Below are 13,149 nucleotides of genomic sequence, written 5' to 3'. Positions count from 1 at the left end.
TATGTGCCATGCGATTGGCTGGCAACCAGTTCAGGGTGTACCCCGCCTCCTGCTCGATGATAGCTGGGATAGGCTCCAGCACTCCCGCGACCCTAATAAGGAATAGCGGCTCAGTAAATGGATGGATGGATGGATCTCTGAATTGACTTTACATGGTCTTTAAAGTTAGTCTATTTTCATCCAGTTCGTCACCATATTCCCCGGCAGAGGCTGCCAAAACAGGATTCGCTTACATCTCCATCACCTCCCCAGTGATCTTGCTTGTGTGTAAAGCGCGAGAGGAATGTCCCCCTCCAGTGACGTTGCGCGCTTCCTCCGTCCCCCCCCCCATAAAAGGTGCCTGACGCGCGGGCTGCTCAGTGTGCACACAGGCACTGGGAGGTCGTCCCTGGTTCATCTTGGCTGGTTTTTTGGGGGAGTTTTTTTGTTTGTTTTTTTGCGCGTCACATACTGTACAAAAAAGAAAAGAAAAAAGAAATCTGTCATTATACCTCCCACCCTCTCTTGAATTTATCTGTCTGCTCGTCCCGGGAGGGAGCACCGAGCACCTGCCCCGAGGATACGGAACCAGAGGAGTCAGGGAGGAGAGCTCCCCCGCCGAATGCGTCACGGCAGCGGGGAGAACCGCGGCTCCCTGACGCACATCCACCTGAGGCTTCTTTGGCGCTTTTCTTCATTAAAACCTCTCCATTGAGCGAACCTTTGTCACGCATACGGAATTTGAAACCTAACCACCACCAGGGACTATTGCTTTTTTTTTTTTTTTGAGGGGGGCGGGGGCTTCATGAAAACTTTTTGTTTTGAAGCTTTTAAAAAGGATGATGGTGCTGTGTGCCTGTGTCAAGTTGGCAATCATCTTGTATTGTTCGTCCCTCATAAGTGGTAAGAGGCCATTCATTATTAATCTGAAGTGCTGAAGAGTTTTCAATTAATTTACACCATCTTTAGCAATTGTCCGAACCCCTAATTCCACATGCACTTTTAACGATAAATGTTCTACAGAGTGACCAAATATTTCTTTGGCTTGAAAGGCTTTTTGGCACGCATTTCTTGGTGGTTAAAGTGCTAAAGAGTACCCAAAAGCAGTTCCCTATGCGTACAAGCCAAAGTAACCATTTGGGTAGCCGACTATGTAGAGCCTTTATTTTCTTGGGAGAGTGTACAGACGTGTGTGGGGAGGGGGGGGAGGGGGGGGGGGGTGAGAAACCACTGCAAAATAATCTATTTATGCCAACAAATTGTCATCGACATGCAAAGAAACTGAAACGTTTGTCATTTTCTTTAACCTAAAGTCTGTGATCGTGTATGATGAGCACAGTCCTCTTATTTTTCTTTTAATTGTTTAATCTTGCAATGGTCTCTTAATTTTATTTTTTATTTTTTTCATCATAGGTGTATATCACTACATTTATTTCGATCACCTACAATTTTTGTGTTACAATTCAAATGATCTTTCCATTTCAAAGCAAACTACACACTGCTCGAAGTCCACCATGAGTCACTTGGCTTTTCATTTCTTTCCCAATCCACTAGAGGTAGCCCTGTCCCATTCTAATTGTGTGCTGATTAATTCAATGCATTGTGACAGTCAGCTATGTGTAATCTTTTCATGTAGGACCATTTGTGTTAGTGCAGTATTGATTGATTGTTGCCCCCACTTGTTCTTTTGGTGACATTTCAAATCAGCACATTCCACACAAAGGGAACACGTTTGTTCCAGCTATTGTTTCCAGGAGGATTAAACACAAGATAACGTACAGTATGCTTCTTCTCCATGGTCCCACTCCATGTCATTGTCTCTTTGGACATGCCATAACACAGAGTGTAAAAAGGTGGGTCTCCTTCCACTTTTGGGCCCACTGATATACACACATGGCGTTTCCACATAAACAGCACATCCAAACAAAGGAAACCGTGTCCCTGCTCACACTTTGCATCACACACTGTTGTCTACGGTGTTGTTTGGAGTACATTTCCTTCACTGTCCAAACACAAAGGCGTGGGAAAGACACAAGGAGGAAGCGGACGTTGGAGCTGGAGGCAGGCAGACCATAGGGAAGGTCACAGATATGCAACTTGCTACCTGAGCTAAGAATTCATCCTGCATGTACTTGTGCTGCTCATAAGCCAAAACTGACAAAGGCAGGGAGGGAAGAGCTTTGTTGTTGCACAGGAGGAGCCACTGACTGTTAGAGCAATTAGTAAAGGAGCGGCAAGCTGTCTCAAGCCGATTTAATAGATTTTAAGTGATGTTGATCTGTCCTTATATTTTGGTTGGATTAGACCGGGGGGTGTCCAAATTTGGCCTGGGGGAAAAGTTAAATTAAAACTAAAAATGTGTTTAAAAAAATAAAGTACATTACATGATATCACACAATATTTAAGAAATATTTTTAAAAACCAATAAACATTTTTGACAGGTTATATTTATTTAAAATTGTTACAAAAATAGAATGTTACATGATGTTATGTCCCTAATTTTTATTTGACTTTTTTTATATTACATGAAATTGGCCATTTTTATTTCTTTAAAAAATGAAAATATTTTTTTAATTTAAAATAACAAATTCAATGTTGTCACATTATTATTAAAATTGTAAAAATAAAAAGAATGTTACAAAACATTATCACCCTACTTTTAACTAACTTTTAAGTTGAATATATTGGCTATATTATTTTAAAAAGAGAAATACACAAAATTAAATGATAAGATATCACAAATTTTCTCATTAAAAAATACACGATCTTAGAATGAAAATTAATATTTAAAAACAAAATTTAAATGAAAGAAAATTTGTAAACTGACACATAGTTTTGAGTACCAAAATGTTCAACCAAACCACAGAAGTCTGTTAGTTTAATGCTAACATATAATGTGAAACACCATAGACAGTCTCACAAATCTAAATTACGATTCATTTAGTACATCCAGTAGGCATAACATGGTATCACACTGAAGGCACGCAAATCTAAATTTCAGCTTTCCTGCACACTGTTAAAAACACATAAAAAAAAACAATGGCTGAAAAATCTGTCGTAGACAGAAGTTTATCCCTCAAATATTTGCTATAGTAATGTGAGAAGCTGGCTTTTATGTTGTGTCTGGCTTGTTTAGGAGTCTTTTTGATTCAGTCCTCAGACACTTGAGATGTTGGAGTGGAAAATGGGAGTAATAAGAGGTCATCCAAGTCCAGTCGAGGCTCATTGCTCACAGGCAAATATTACAAAAAACATACTCATAGACTCTCCAGGGATGGGAAGTGTGCCAGGAGGTGCAAGATGAAGTCAATTTCATTGCAACTGTGGTGGTTAACTATGCAAATTGCTTTGTGCCTCTCTTCTTATGGGATGATTGAGGCGTCTGCTCCATAATGAGCCTGCAATGTATTCTTTGTATATCGTGCAAGAGATTTCAATTTCAATGAGCGTCTGTGTGGCTGGGAGTCGTGATTATGTACGATGGACGATGAATCCTTTAGGTTTAGCTTTTAAAAGCGTCATCCGACAGATTCCTATTTGTTGGCTTTGTATAATTTAATTTATTTGGGACATCGTTCACGACCCCCAGATGTTTCTTCTTTCTTTTTTTTTTTTTTTTTTTGCTTCCAAATCTCTGAAGACTAGTTTCTAGCTAATAATTCTACTTGTTGTCTTAACCTTGCTGCTGGCAAAGTGAGAGCATTTCAGAGGAATAAGAAGGAAAACTCCAGCACATGCACAGATTGAGCAGTCTGGCAGGTGATCTAAAGTGGTGTCCAGGGCTCAAACTTGAGTATTGACCTCTTATTTTCTTACTGCTTGTCTTGAGACTCTGCATCCAAAAGTAACTTGGCACAAGATTTCTTTGAGAAACCGCTGCAACGCCAAGTCGAAAAAGCTCCTTGCTTTGTCAGGCTTTGTGATTTTTTGTTTTAACAAACTCTCGTTTCTTTTTTTAATGGAGGATACAGAGAATCAAACACAGACACACCTTCTTAAACCATTATGATTGAACTTTTATGTTGAAAATCCTGTAAAGTGCACTCAGAGATTTATTTTGAAATACATTATATGGGCTCAATTTTCATAGACAGCACCTCTGATTTTCATGGAAGCCCAAGACTCGCTGCGCATATTTGCCAATTTAGCAGACCGGTTTGCGCCAAACTAGGCATTTGGGCACAGGAGAGAGAGTGTCCTTGGACACGCGCCTGGCAGAATGACAATTTGGTGGCAGACAGTCGATCTAAACTTACGCCTGCTCAGACCACGTCTCACTTCTGGCGAAGGGTAGACTGCTGGACTATCGTGATTTTGGCGAATAGGATCGAGGCTCGGACATATTTAAGTTGTCAGCGGTTATCACCAGCTCATTCTGTATTTAATATGGGTACCCGCTTACATTGTGTGTTGGGGTGGGGACGGTGGAAGCCACAAGCGCGCTGTATTTAAAGGGGATGAGAGGAGCTTCTTTGATTGGCTGTGACTTAAGTCAGCTGTTAACACTCCCACAGCGGTGCAGCCTGCCCACTCTCAGATCCGCCTGCCTGGGCTCATCAACACCAGTCTAATCCGCTTCTGGCGCAGAGAAGCACCGCCAGCCGCACAGGATTTATGCTGTTCACGAAAATAGAGCCTTACATGTTTTAAGATAATTTCTGAAAACGTGCAAAGACTGAGTAGTACTCACTTGTGGAGACAAACTGTTTTTCACAATTCCCTGATTTTTGGGGATGTGACTAAAATGGCGCCAAGCAATGCATTTGGGCATCTAGCATGAGTCGCCACTCCCCCACTATACAAGAACTAGAGCGCCTTCATTTGCATCAGTGGTTATCTGGCGCAATTGGAACGTGCAATTAGCTGGATAGCTATACAGACACTTAGAAAATGCATCCTCCCTTTGGAAAGACCGCTAGCATGGCCACTTTAGAGCACCTCATTGTTGGCAAAGAGTGCATGCACATCACATAGAGAAGGGCGGAATAGCGATAAAGGGAAACGTTTTTTTTAAGTCAGGCATGACAGGCAGTATTTGGACTGGGACTTCAGGCTGGCGTGGCTGGCTTAGAGCGCCTCGTTGCCTGTCATGGGTGCACGCATGTCAAGAAGAGAAGGGAGATGAGCCAGAATGAGGGACAATCTTTTTTAAAAGTCAACATAATTTTGTCTTTTTCATTGATAATGGGGGATAAATGTAAATAGTAATAGTAAAAAAAATTAAATAAAAAGATTTGTAAAGAGAAAAAAAAATTCACAAAAGTCAGCCAGCTTTTGCCTTTGTGCTGACAGGGCCACTTTCGAGCACCTTATTGTCACGGCGTGGACAACCGCGATGACCCGGTGGGATATATATCCATCAGAAGCTTTAAGCAGTTATATTTTTATGGCTTAAACATGTACTTATGTGGAGGCCTAACAAAGATGCTAGACATATTAGCATCCGTTTTTGCAGGTCGTAGAAGTGGTATTTGATTGACAGTTGAATGTTGAGCGGGGCATGGTTTCAGCACATTCAGCGGACACACCCACACCGTTTGAGAGCGGCTAGAGCAGAAGGATTTTTCTCCATTTTGAAGCCTCATTTATTTGTCGATTTTTCTGTAGTATCTCCAAATTAGAACACTTATTTATTTTCTTCTTTACACGGACTTGATATATCGCAATGCTTCCCAAGGGTCAGTGAGGCCGACACAGGATGTGCGTTGCCATTTGCTACTGTTTTTCTCCTAACATCAGGGTCACCTTTTTTCTTTTCTTTTCTTTTTTTTACTCAAATTACTCTTACTCTTTTGTTCGTAATCGCCGCCCTTTTGTGTCTACTCCTGGAAATGAGTGGCATGCCAAAACAAAAGCGTCATCACATAGCATTGTTCCATTAACCTTGACGGTGGCATTGGAGACACAGTGTAAAGGAGTGACGGGAAGTCTTGATTCTCTATTCTTTCCGTTTCCCTTAACAGTGATAGTCATCTCATAGTAATAGTGGTTTTTACTGGAGATAACTCAGCTGACAACACCCATGACAAATTAACTGCTTATTTTGTCGCCCTCGTCATTCTCGTGACGAAAAAGATCCATGAAAAGGTAATGAACAAAAAGGATTTAATTGAATAAAAACACAAATTTTTGTCCTGATGCCAAAATCCTAACTTTGTAAAGTGGGGTACACACATACCGATACCCAGCGCCATGTTCGTACCATTTTAATCAATGACACTGTAATAAATTAGTGTTTTGTTTTGTTTTTTTGCATATTAAATTACCGATTAAAAATAATTTTGGGGTGGTGTTATTTTGATGTGAGTGTGCAACGGTATATGATAGCAATATATGCATGCAAGAAGTCTTTTTTCTTTTTTTTCCTGAACAGTTTTGGACTTTGGGGGATTCCGCCCGACAGCGACGATATTTTTTAATATGATTACTACTGCTACTTTATAGTGTCGTACATTCCTTTGTCAACACCGGCTATGCAGCAAATTTGTTCTCCAATTCTGTCGCTGATGTCACATCAAGACCTGGCAGCGTATTGAATTTGGTGTTGAAAAAGGGGTGTCTCCAGGGCAATTAGTTATTGCTCCAAAACTAATTGACGAATATATAGGCCCTCTGGAGGCTATCGGTGCTTAAAGTATTGGTTGAACAATTTTAAATGGTTTTGAAAATGCATCATTAAGTGTTACATAAATCAAAACAATATTGCCGGCGGCACGGTGAACGACTGGTTAGAGTGTCTGCCTCACAGTTCTGAGGACCGGGGTTCAATCCCCGGCCCCGCTTGTGTGGAGTTTGCATGTTCTCCTCATGCCTGCGTGGGTTTTCTCCGGGCACTCCGGTTTCCTCCCGCATCCCAAAAACATGCGTGGTAGGTTAATTGACAACTCTAAATTGTCCGTCGGTGTGAATGTGAGTGCGAATAGTTGTTTGTTTGTATGTGCCCTGCGATTGGCTGGCAATCAGTTCAGGGTGTACCCCGCCTCCTGTCCGATGATAGCTGGGATAGGCTCCAGCACGCCCGCGACCCGCGTGAGGAGAAGCGGTGCAGAAAATGGATGAATGGATGGAAAACGATATTGCCCATTTTCTTGAAGACACCTACTATGGCTATATAAGGACAAATATCCAAGTTTTTTTTTAAATCTGAGTTGTCCTTTTTGTCATGAATAATGTCTCAAGAGCCCATCCACAGAAAGTAAAGCAGAGGTCTTTCGTCTCTCTTTGGCTGCCCTTCTGTGTATTTGTTCCGTGCCTGTCTTTTTCCCTAATGGCTCCTAATGAGAACCAGCTTCAGGACTCTTTGAACCGACACGATAAGCACCATTTCTGGCATTTTCTCTGGCTGTTCGCCGGAGGAACGTGGGGCACGCAGCTGTTGCGGGGGGTGAGGGGTGAGGTGTGTCTGGACCCTTGTGGAGGTCAATGTTGGCCTGACAGACTGCGGTGCAGGTTGGGAGTTTGGGAGGTGGGTGTTGAGAGGCAACCGCGGGGGTTTTTCTTTCGTTCGTTTAGCCCACTCCCAAGGGCCCCTGTTGGTTCATTCATCTGTAGCGAGTTACGCTGGAGGTTTGGTTGGCAATTGGCCTGTTTTATGAAATGAGTGAGTGCAATTCAAGGTCAAGTTACTTTTTCGGTTTGGTTACGTATGGGAGCAGATGTCTCATTCTTTACATGTGTTGCATTTTACTTGAAGCAAGAACCAGATGTGTTCTTTTTTATATTTACTCCCAGGACCCAATTGTTTGTTTGAGTTGCACTTACAAAGTTGTCATATCCTACCATTGTTGCATATGCAGATATAAGGCAAAACGTTTGTCTTTGTCACAAGAAGCAAGCAACAACAGTGTTTTATGAACTAATGAAAAGTGTACAATGGGTATGGAAAGTATTCAGACCCCCATAAAATTTTTCGTTTGCTATAACACACAGATCCTTTGCTCAGTATTTCGTAGAAGCACCCTTTTGAGCTAATACAGCCATGAGTCTTTTTGGGAATGATGCAACAATTTTTTCACACCTGGATTTGGGGATCCTCTGCCATTCCTCCTTGCAGATCCTCTCCAGTTCCGTCAGGTTGGATGGTGAATTTTGCTGGGCAGCCATTTTCAGGTCTCTCCAGAGATGCTCAATTGGGTTTAAGTCAGGGCTCTGGCTGGGCCATTCACGGAGTTGTTCTGAAGCCACTCCTTCGTTATTTTAGTTGTGTGCTTAGGGTCATTGTCTTGTTGGAAGGTGAGCCTTGGGCCCGGTCTGAGGTCCTGACCACTCTGGAGAAGGTTTTCGTACAGGATATCCCTGCACTTGGCCGCATTCATCTTCCTTCGATTGCAACCAGTCATCCTGTCCCTGCGGCTGAAAAACACCCCAACAGCATGATGCTGCCACCACCATGCTTCACTGTTGGGACTGTGTTGGACAAGTGATGAGCAGTGCCTGGTTTTCTCCACACATAACGCGTAGAATTACGGCCAAAATGTTCTATCTTGGTCTCATCAGACCAGAGAATCTTATGTCTCACCATCTTGGAGCAAACTCCATGCAGGCTTTCATGTGACTTGCACTGAGCAGAGGCTTCCGTCGGGCCACTCTGCCATAAATCCCCGACTGGTGGGGGGCTGCAGTGATGGTTGACTTTCTAGAACTTTCTCCCATCTCCTGACTACATCTCTGGTGCTCAGCCACAGTGATCTTTGGGTTCTTCTTTACCTCTCTCACCAAGGCTCTTCTCCCCTGATTGCTAAGTTTGGCCGGACGGCCAGCTGTAGGAAGGGTTGTGGTCATCCCAAACATCTTCCATTGAAGGATTATGGAGGCCACTGTGCTCTTAGGAACCTTAAGTGCAGCAGAATGTTTTTGTAACCATGGCCAGATCTGTGCATTGCCACAATTCTGTAGCTGAGCTCTTCAGGCAGTTCCTTTGACCTCATGATTGTCATTTGCTCTGTCATGCACTGTGAGCTGTAAGGTCTTATATAGACAGGTGTGTGGCTTTCCTAATCAAGTCCAATCAGTATAATCAAACACAGCTGGACTCCAATGAAGGTGTGGAACCATCTCAAGGATGATCAGAAGAAATGGACAGCACCCGAGTTAAATATATGAGTTTCACAGCAAAGAGTCTGAATACTTATGGCTGTGTGATATTTCAGTTATTCTTTTTTAATAAATCTGGAAAAATTTCAACAATTCAATTTTTCTGTCAATATGGGTGCTGTGTGACCCTTAATGAGGAAAGAAAATGAACTTAAATGATTTTAGCAAATGGCTGCAATATAACAAAGAGTGACAAATTTAAGGGCGGTCTGAATACTTTCCGTACCCACTGTATTCTCTCATTGTTTGCGAAAATTAGACACCTTGATTTATAGTTTCCATTCCTCAGATGAAAGCACCCGTTATTAGTGCACAAACATTTATTTTCCTCTCTGTCCCCTTTGACAAGAAAACAATGGTGTTTGACTATTTTGAAGGGAAACCACTGCAGAGTTGTACTACCAGCTTTGGCACAGTCAGCTGGTTCTAAGCATGACAGCTGTTCTGAATAACAGTCCAACTCAAGGCAAATGTGCATCTGCTGTTGTAGCTGCAGGTGTACTGTATGTGTGCATGCGCATCTATCAGCTTACTCATGGGTCAGCATGTCAGCCCTATTGTGTAACTTTTCATTCCGATTCAAGACTACGAATAACGCCTTTCTCTAAAGGCTCTCACATGTTGATAGTTGACTCAATAAAGTTGTTTTGTCAAGTGGAAGGCTCTGTGAAAACAAAGTAATCTGATACAGAGGTCTGTGACACATAGACCTTAGGGAGGATCAAAAAAGCAGAGTACAGAGTAAAATTTTAAATGTGAGAGACCTCAACGCATGAGGAGAAAGAAAACAAAAAAAAAAGTGTGTTCTTCCTGTTCTTCTAATGTGTAGTGTACTGGAGATGACGAAACACAGCACATCAAATCACTCATAACCGTATCTCCTCCAAAATCATTTAATAAATGCATTTTGAAACAGGACTTTCTGAAGCAAGACGGGCTTTGAGACTTCCCCATTTCACTCAAAAAGTTGAGCATTCCTTTGAACTTCATATTATTTGTATTAAGTAGATGATGTGCTGTTAGGAATGTTGGTCAAGCACACACCGCAAGCAGATAATGTACATGCAAAGTCAAAATGTGAGCTCGCTTACACGGTGGATATGTTTGACTAATGTTAGCATTTCATGAATGGACCTTCATTTGGCAACATGATTCAGTTGCAAAGCTGACTGTGCACTGTTTAACAAATATATTTACAATTTCTAAAAGGTTTTTATATAAATTGATATTTCACTACGACAGAGTGGAAATGTTAAGATTGACAACATCTAACTACACCATCCACATATGATGAAAATTATGCAACATAAGTGTGAATATTTACTCTGCAACTATCCAATGTTTCAGCCTTGAGGAAAGACTTGCTGGTGATAATGTCACTGAAAACGTCGGAGAGTTTCTTAAAGGACCATTTACAACATAATGTATCTAGCAAGCAAGCGAGCTAGCTAGCTAGCGAGCTGGCTATCTACATATCTATTTATCCATCTATTCACACCCAGCCGTACCAAAAGCCATAACACATCAAAATAAACAACAATACGAATGACATAGTATCTATGTGTGTGTTCTGCAGGACATTTGGCGGAAGAACGCTGGCCCAAAATTTGGCCCGCTCAGAATCCCATTGTTATTCATCGGGGGGATCCTCTTCATCTCACATGCAGGTAAGTGCCAAGAGATTCCAAACAAATTGAAATTGTACCACTATATAATACCATATTTGTGCTCGGTATCCAGACGATGTTAGAATTGCCTATTTTAGACTTGTTTTCAAAAAGGCCCTGAGGAAATGACAGAGACAGGCCGTAGGGCAAATACTGTAGCTTCAATGACACTTGAACATTTGATAGTGGTCCAAAATTCATCCGTCTTTATGGCTGGTGGGACTGCTCGTATCTCTTAGCCTTTATCATTTTGCTGGCCTGCAAGCAATGTTCAAGAGCACATACAGTATCTCTGTAATGCAATGCTTCCCTATAAGGCCGTATGCTTGGACAGCTGTCCTATATTTTCTTGTCTTCTGTCACTGGATGAGAGCGGCTAGAGGTTGTTTGACCCAAAATTCTGCAGCCAATGGCCGTGGTATGCGAGACATGTTTGATGTTCCTCTGGGATGCCTTTAATGAGAATGTTAAAACTGGATGCTGTGTGGAAGGAATGTGTGAGTTCGAGCACGTCGTTCGAAAGAAACATGTTCCCATGTGAAAGTTCACCTTATCAGATGACGCCAAATAAAGCAAAAAGCTGCCGCGGGGGGCCAAAATCCCCCGAGGGGAGATGCCAACGCTGCCATCCTGAACTAAAAGGCGTGAACGTTCCTTGCCAGCTGTGACACTGTTCCTTAAAATAGAGACCGTCTGCATCGCATTGAGTCCAACAATGCATGATTTTTTGTTTTCAGTGAGTTGCTCTTGTTTTCAGTGTTGCCTTGCGATACAAGTGACCCAAACTTACGGGTTTTTCCAGACACGAGCCATAGTTTGGCCAACATTTTTGCTTTGGCTTGGGAGAGCAAACTTGTGATATAAGCGCTTTAGTCAACTTATTTTGTTATTTTGAGGTATTACACCGTGCACATTGTGAAAATGTTTTTATTTTGAAGGGTTAAAATAGAAAAAAATATCCATACAGTATGTTATATTAATGACAAAAACTGATAAAAATGTATGCAATAAAAGAAGCAATAATTACAGAAAGGAAAAAAACCTCTTAAATCACTTTACCACTAACTAACTGAAAGTGCATTCAAGTCAAACAATGTAACCCTAACCCTGAGGATTAAGTCTTTTTTCTTCATTTTTTTTTAAGTATCTGTACTTACAGAAAATACAAAGTGTGTGTACTTTTTGCCACCACTGGTGTTTAAACACACACCATCCTTTGTGTCCTCTACCAGGGGGCACGGGCAGCTGCACTGGACACTTCCAAAGCCGGTGGACTCCCGACGGCTTATTTCCTGGGAGGGCATGAAGGTGCAGCGGTGTGATTCCAGACACGCGTCGCACTGCAGCAAACTGACAATCACAAACTTGAATGCTAGTCACACGGGCGCGTATAGTTGCAGTTACTCCAGGGGAGGCTCAGACCACATTGCATCGACATATGTCTATGTCACAGGTGAGACCTAAATAATTAGCGAATGTGAATGACAGCTTTTGGGAGCCTTTTCATTTTTCAACACTGGCATTATTTCCACAAGTCAAATAAACAGAGGTAATGTTTCACCATGAGAAAGTCAAGCCCAAACTGTGGCACGGATAAGAATCGTTTCTTGAATTGTTTTCTTTGTTGGGAGGTTTGGACGTTTGTTTTTGTCAAAGTCATGCAAGAGCCCCGATGAAAGAGGAGTGTGAGGTTCTCACAGGGCGATTGGGATCTGCTGACGCCAGTCTAGAGCCTCACGGTGTTGAATTGTGCTTCTTGACAGATGTAAAGTGTACCATGGTCAGCGTGTATTTCACAACCTTAGACGGAAAGAAAAAGGCTCTGATATGCACCATGAAATCTTGTGAAGTGAAGTTCATTTTGGTTCCCTTAAATGACTTAAAGATGAAGATTTAAGATCAAGATGACCCTCTGAAGTGTTCACATTGTTTCAATTTATTAAACGTTCCAATGAGCCCAAGCATCTGAAAATTTAGATTCAGATTTTTGCTTGAGCCTTTTTTTTTTTCTTCTGTGTTTCGTACTATAAGTCACAGCTTTCCGTCATGCACTGTATGGCCAAAGCTATATGAACTAGGAGAGAATGGCAATATGAAGTCGTGTCTTTGATTGCATTTGTGTGTCTGTGTGTGTGTCTGCGCATAGGTGAGAGGGAGCGCATGATTGCACAGTAAGCCCTGTTTGCTGATTGTGGTTTCCTGTTCTAGCTACTGTTTCGCTAAGCCTCCCTTCAAAACAAAAGACGAAACAAGTTAGCATTCAAGCATTGTTACTAATGAAGATTGTGCAAGGAAACATAAGGAGCAGTTCAAAATCAGACCGTTTTCCTTGGATTTGAATGAAAAGGCTGATGCACAAATAAGCAAGGAACAAATTCTTGTGATATTGGAGCATGCAGACTAAACAAAT

The 13,149-nt window shown here is 41.9% G+C and overlaps 1 protein-coding gene across 2 annotated transcripts in view; it reads left to right on the top strand.

The window, feature by feature from the left end:
* The first annotated feature begins 372 nt into the window (after positions 1 to 372).
* Positions 373 to 13,149, top strand: part of kdrl (kinase insert domain receptor like) — a 62,497-nt gene continuing 49,720 nt past the window's right edge. For both annotated transcript variants that reach the window (XM_061686008.1, XM_061686007.1), the window contains exons 1-3: positions 373 to 882; positions 10,649 to 10,739; positions 11,972 to 12,192. In XM_061686008.1, the coding sequence (XP_061541992.1) occupies positions 819 to 882; positions 10,649 to 10,739; positions 11,972 to 12,192 (376 nt within the window). In that variant the 5' untranslated portion in view covers positions 373 to 818. The remainder of the gene's footprint in view (positions 883 to 10,648; positions 10,740 to 11,971; positions 12,193 to 13,149) is intronic.

The sequence above is a fragment of the Phycodurus eques genome, chromosome 9, assembly GCF_024500275.1.
Source record: "Phycodurus eques isolate BA_2022a chromosome 9, UOR_Pequ_1.1, whole genome shotgun sequence".
Lineage (NCBI taxonomy): Eukaryota > Metazoa > Chordata > Actinopteri > Syngnathiformes > Syngnathidae > Phycodurus > Phycodurus eques.
The sequence above is the reverse complement of the archived record's forward strand: the minus strand, read 5'-3'. Positions and strand labels throughout refer to the sequence as shown.